Consider the following 6,823-nt stretch of genomic DNA (forward strand, 5'->3'; position numbering starts at 1 on the left):
AACAGGAGCATCGTTGGGCTTTGGGCCTGACTTCTCATAATGTTGGCCAAATGGGACATATACACTCTAATCAGTATCTGAGTGTAACGGGCATCTAAACATGGCACCAGTGTGGAACCACCGCCCACTGGGTTAGGGTTACAGCGGCCAGTCTAGCGGTGCCAGTCGACAATGGCCCACTACCTCTGGAAAAGAGCCCTGCTGAAAAATACATGAGGAAACCCACACCTGTTTCCAGGTAACCGATGCAGCCTGAATCCAGAACCGTGACGGTGTGTGTGTCGGTGTGCGTTTGTGTGTGTGATTGCGTACATGCATGGGGTTGTGTGTGTGTGTGTGTGTGTGTGTGTGCTCACATCGGCAACTGTTTGATTCCTCTAGCTGATCAGATGCTTCATAGGGATGTTACCAGCAACCTGTGTTCCTGACAAGAGACATTGACATTCTAACAACATGAAACAGCACAGGCCTACAACACTGTAGACAGGCCTAGGGTGAGTCAGGTCAAAAGTTCCGTCGAGGCTGAGTCGTTGTCTAAGAGCTGGAAGTGTACGAATGGGAAAAGGGCATTAGTCAAACTGAGAAGACCTGCAGAGGGGACTTTGGTGGAGGGTGGTCTGCCTCACGAAGCTGTGAGGCCTTACTGAGAGTTGTTTCAACAGTTCTAGAGGTCCTGTAGGGTGAACAAGCATGAATCCCATATGGAACGTGTACAAGAGCAAAGTGCTGAAGACCCTGAACCCGGACCTAGAGGACTACACGGAGGAAGAGGTAGGGAATAAAAAGCTTATCTCTCATCTGCAGATGTCCCCTGCAGATGTCTTGCTCTCCCTGATTCGAGTTTGTGTTCCACAAATTCAAGTTCGTGTTTGTCAGGTGTGGGCAATGATGTCAGATCAGGTAAAGAGAAAGCAAGCAGGTAAGAGCGCTGATCTGGGATCAATTCCCCACCGCCACTAATGTAGTCTTATTCACTTGGGATCTAAAAGGTACAACGAATCCTAAATCAGCACTCCTACTCTGAGACGCTTGATACACACAACCTCTCATTTAGGATCGCTGTGGGTTCTCACAGCGACAGATCAGTTGGTTTGCTTATCCATTGTTGTTGAAGTTTTATTCATTGTTGTTGAAGGCTTATTTCTGCTGGAGCTTTGAGGAAACTGCAGAGCAGTTCCTCATGTGCTGTGTTATAGTTTTGGCTAAAACACGCTAATCACTGTAGCATAGGCTTTCAATTGCAAAACCGAAACCCAAATCGTTGCTATAGTACTCTGTCTGCAGTAGCTACTGGTTTATTCATATGAACATTCACCCAACCCTCATACTGTAGCCTATGTTAGCTAATATGATGGACAAGCTATGAGTGCTGTCAGACATACTATCAGTGATGCCCGATATTGAATGGTTGTTAAAAAAATCCAAGGGTCTTTCGATGATTGAGTTCACAGGATTTTTTTCTTGTCTCTCGACACCCCTGATGTGTCCGGGATTGGAACGTGCTGTAGGAACAAGGATGACCCAGTTCTTAGGAACATCGGAAACCTGATCTCGAACTGGAGCTGCGTACACGGATTAGATGGCATTCCAGTGACAGGGGACGAGACGGATACAGACAGAATGTCCCGTGTTCAAGTCTCAGAGTAGGAGTGCTGATCTAGGATCAGTTTTGCCTATTAGATAATAATGAATAATGTTATATGGATAGGAGTGGGGGCTGATCCTAGATCACCCCCTGAGATGCTGAGGTCTGTTCAGACCTGTGTCCTTGACATGGTGACAGGGCCTATGTGAACGATACTGCATTAGAAGGATGTTTGAATACATCGTTTCCTTAGAAATCTTTGAGTTATGGGGGAACTTTAGCTGTCATCGTTCTTACTGTATGTCTGAGACAAGCAAAGTATATTTACCCTCTTGGAAATGACCTCTGTGGTAGTTTGATTCTATTCTTCAAGTGGATGCAGAAATCAAGAAGGCTGTTTATTATCTCCCTCAGTTTATTATCTTTGGCATAATGGATTAAAAGGGATCCACAAGGATAACTCCGATCGGACTTCCTCAATAGAGTAAATGATGCTGCTACAAATGAAGATTTTGCTGTTGATGTGGATTATGTGTTACATTTGGGCACTGTCCAGCATTTTCAATGACCGACTTTTCCTTGACATGTTCTGTATATTTATTTTTCTGGAAAGTGCTTGTAGTGTCTATATTAACGCACTAGAGGGCAACCGCTACCAATAAATCGAATGCACTGAAAAGCAGGGTAGCCGAGTACAGCATGTGTTTTTACTCAGAACTCGGAACTGCTGTGCTGAGGCTGACAATATAAATGCGTGATGGTCATTGCTGGGCTTGTGTTCCCAGGTCAATAATGCAGAGATTGACATGAGCCCTGTCCAGGAGGATGAGGGACCCAACTCGGTGTCTCAGCTGGCCAAGAGAGTAAGCACACACACACACACACACACAGAGCATGGAACTTAATGCAGACTTTACACGTTCATCAAACATGAATCACATTCCGAAGGATTGGCATTAGACAGTGCTCCAGTGCACACACACACACCTTTGACACTGTGTGTGTGTGTGTGTGTGTGTGTGTGTGTGTTCAGATGCAGGGTGCCGGGGCTAAAGGCTGGAACAGGATGTCAGCACTTTTCAACAAAGAGGATGAGCACCAGCTATTGGAGGAGACTGAGAGCCCGCCTGTCCCAGACCAGTCAGTGGGACTCTACTCTTCTACACAGCTCTCTATTCCCCCCTCCTCTTCCTCCTCCTCCTACTGATCATGGGAATATTAGCCATGTCTGATGAACTAATGTTTAATTCAATAAGTACATAAATAATGTCATTTATATGAATTGAGTTAAACATATAATGATACACAAAATGACGGTCCCCCTTCCCTTCCTTGTATCCCCAGTCCACTAGCAGTGATGCCTGAGGAGCCGCAGAGACCGGCCAGGCCCTCAGGATTCTGGGGTAGCTTCGCCACCAACTGGAAACAAATGGCCACCGCGAAACAGGCTGAAGCCGCAGCAAACGAGACGGGCACGGTGGAGGAGGGTCAGGAGGCGGTGGGAGAGGGAGCTGGTGAGGGAGGAGGGGGGGAGAGTTACCAGGAGGAGAACGTGGAGGGAGAGCAGAGTCAAGATGGAGGAGGAGGGAGCAACACTAGCTTCTCCAAATACGCCATGCTGGGAGGAGGGAGTGAGAACACACCCTTCAAGTGGAACTTTGTCACAGGCAAGCTGGCTGAGTTGAAGACCAAGAGCATGTCTGGCCAGCAAGACTAACAAGCCAGCTGTAAGGGGGTGGGATGGGGTATGGGGCAGGGATTGAGTGGGGTGAGGGGGTGAGGGGGTACATGGGGGAGAATGCCCTCCTAGTCGTCTAGCCTGGTCCCAGATTGGTTGATGCTGTCTTGCAATCATTGCACGACAGTGACCATAGGAGTTGGGAAAACAGAGTGAACAGATCTGGGACCAGGCTACTCGTAACCCGTTATCATCTTCATTCTACTTGCTCTGGTGTAGATTTGTACCCACCACACCAACACCAGTAGCAAGGATGCCAATCTGTTGCTGCTGTAGCTGACGTGTCTCTTGGCAAAATAGTGATAAAGCCAGTTAGTTTAGGCAGAAACAGACTGGCATTCAGGCTAACCTGAGCCACATCAAATCATTCCCAATCCCAAAATTGACTTTTCAGATCTAAGGGAGTGTATAGGGAATAGGGACTAGGGGTTGATTTGAATTTTAGCAACTCCCTTTCCATACCTTCTCAATAGTGTTGAACTGTACAGCGTATGAACCAGCGCTGGCACCCACAGATGGCATTTAGTTCATGTCATAGGACTCATACCTGAAAATGACACCAACTAACAGGCTGGATTAGATCAATTAACAAACAAAACCAGATTAGGAGATTACAGATTACAGAGGGGTAGTGGGATTAGGTGTTGGGTTATGGCACCAATTTGGAAAGGGATTTCATAGCTGATAAGATTTTGCTTTCACTGTAAAAACCCTTTTGCAATGTATATAGGAAATATTTCATGTTTTCTTGTGAAGTTAAGAATGGGGGAAATAGGATGTGCAGAATTGAATGATTGGGATTGCATGGCCTTTCAGGACATACAATTTGTCAAACTGTTTTGGCTGACTGGTTCGTGAAGGTCATGGTTTGAGTGTCTTGGGTTTAACTTATTTGGGCGTGAGACTGGTGACTTATTCTATTGTTGCAGTGTGACCCTACTGCAGTCATTTTGTGACACTTGTCTGTAAGAAGGTCATGTGTCCAAATTGCTATTTTCTGTCTGTCTTTTCTGTTTTCAATACGCTTTTTCAAATGTTTTGTTCTGATGTGTTGCTACCTCTTGTGCTCAAATAAACACTATTGCACTGATAATTCACCATTAAGAATGACAGGTCAATGAGGCAGAGCACATGCAAGGGCGTAGGTCTGACTTCAACATTGGGGTGGGTCAATATCGCCTCTTGTTTAATATTGACCTTGTAAGATACACACTTGCACGTGAGCCCAAAGCACATAAGAGCCATTACACACGTGAGAACATGACAGAGAACGTAGACAAATGACAGCCAGACCTTTCTCCCAATCGCAGTCGCGACAGGAGGAGGGCGTTTGCAGCTGGGAGGGTCATTAACCTACGTGTGAACTCCTATACGTGCTAAGAACACATGAGGTCTATGGGACTAGCGTGGGAAGATCTGAAACACCCCTTGAGCCTTGTTGTCATGTGTGCATGTCTGTGTGAACCTGGTCATGCTGTGCGTCTGTCTGTCTGTCATCATGGCCTGGTTACTATGACACGGGTCCAACCGTTGTCTCATACCGCTCACCCTCAGGGTCAGTGAACTCACAACCTTTCTTGTTGTTGGACAGAAGATAAGTGGGGGATATAAGAGGAGAGCATGGGGTTAGTTTGAAGAGTTTACAAGGTTGCGCTTTTGCAGTCAACAGCAGGGGGCGATCTTTGCCAAGTCATAGGTCAACTTCACAGTGAGTATGGTACTACTGGAAAGTACTCTGGATGGTTCTCACTTACAGTCATCTGTTATACAACAGTATGTCTCTCAATTACTCTTCATTTAACATCATATAGGTTCTCTCCCTCTATCACACATATGTGAGCACATAGTCCTGTATAGCTAACCTTGTGGGACACACAATTCAGTCCCATTCAAAATCCTATTTTGCCTAACCCCTGAACCTAACCTTAACCCGAAAACCTAACCCTAACCCTAGCGCCTAACCCGAACCCCTAATCTAGCCAAAATACATACAGGCCTGCCCATATTTCCTATCTGTAACTTCCTCCCAGATGGACAGCTTTATTGTAATTTACAGCAGACGGACAGACGGACGGACGGACGGACCGACAGACGGGCGGATGGACGGACCGACAGACGGACGGACAGACGGACAGACGGACGGACCGACAGCCAGACAGACAGGCAGGCTGGCAGGCAGGCAGGCAGGCAGACAGACAGACAGACAGACTTCTCCCTTCCTCTCTCTGTCTTTTTCTTTCCCCTCTTTTATTTCCTCTCTCAGCATTCTGTTTCCTCCATATCCTCTCTGTCAGCTCTCAATCCCATTTCCTGTCTAACCAACACACGTCCTGTCTCAAAACATTAGTTAGTTATGCTGAAAACACTTCAATCCACAGGCAAAGTAGAAGTAATGGTAACTTCCAACTGGAGAATTGATTTTGAACCATCAGTGAGTTGGCTGAGTTGTGTCCCAAATGCCACCCTATTCCCTCTATTGTGCATTCTTTTTTTTACCAGAGACCTATCCCACTGGGCACACACTGGTTGAATCAATGTGGTTTCAACATCGTAATGAAGAACCAACGTGGACTAGTCGTTGAACTGACGTCTGTGCCCAGTGTGATGGGTCCTGGTCAAAAGTAGTACACTCTATAGAGACTGCCACATCCTAAATCAACCCTCTAGTTATTTCCCCTATGGACTTCACTCTATTTCTCGACAGTGAAGAGAATCCATTTATATTGATCCCCTTTCGTCACTGGGCTATACGACACTCCCTCTGTAGTGTGCTGCAGTGTGACAGCTGACAGAGAAAGGGTGATGCCACAGCTGTCAGCCTATGTTTGAACCACAACAAGGCATTCCCCTTCCCACCCCTCATGCCCCCTCCCTTCCCCTCATGCCTCCTTCCCTCCCTTTCATGCCCCCTTCCTTCCCCTCATGCCTCCTTCCCTCCCCTTCATGCCCCCTTCCCTCCCCTCAAATGACTATTCCAGATGCAGACCATAGGCCTATCTGATGTTGAAACTAACGAGAACACAACCTAGTAACGGCTTTGCACTCTCTGGCACTAAACACGGCAGGATGCAGCCATTCTGTGGCCATGGAGTTTGCAGAGCATGAGGGAATCACCAAGTGCACATTGACAGACCGCGTTCACAGTTTGAACAGAGAGTACTCTTCCGTGAGGGCAGATGAGGGCACACAGAGACACAACGAGGTTGAGGCCAGATCTCCGGTGTGCTGAAGTTTACTGGATGTCTAGGCTCCAAATGTGTCAGTGAGCATTGGGTCACATGGGCATGTTTAGTCCCTCAATTGGATAAAGAAATGTGTTTGGTTGAGCTAATGTGTAATGTGCATCAAAGACAAGTCAACAGTGATTTTATACAATACACACTGTACACAAGAATAGTGGTCCCTGAATTGTAGTACATGTTCAAGTGGAGGGTTACTCATTTACTTATTTGAGAAATTGTAAAGAGAGAGAGTGAGAGAGAGTGTGAGAGAGAGAGAGC

At 46.6% G+C, this 6,823-nt stretch overlaps 1 protein-coding gene across 1 annotated transcript; it reads left to right on the forward strand.

Moving 5' to 3' along the window:
- The first annotated feature begins 304 nt into the window (after positions 1–304).
- Positions 305–3,306, forward strand: LOC112246078 (uncharacterized protein C1orf232). The gene is made up of 4 exons (XM_024414346.2): positions 305–771; positions 2,371–2,448; positions 2,619–2,725; positions 2,930–3,306. The coding sequence occupies exons 1-4, from the start codon at positions 691–693 to the stop codon at positions 3,300–3,302; spliced, it is 639 nt and encodes a 212-aa protein (XP_024270114.1). The 5' UTR covers positions 305–690; the 3' UTR covers positions 3,303–3,306.
- The last annotated feature ends 3,517 nt before the right edge of the window (positions 3,307–6,823 follow it).

This window comes from Oncorhynchus tshawytscha, linkage group LG03, assembly GCF_018296145.1.
Source record: "Oncorhynchus tshawytscha isolate Ot180627B linkage group LG03, Otsh_v2.0, whole genome shotgun sequence".
Lineage (NCBI taxonomy): Eukaryota > Metazoa > Chordata > Actinopteri > Salmoniformes > Salmonidae > Oncorhynchus > Oncorhynchus tshawytscha.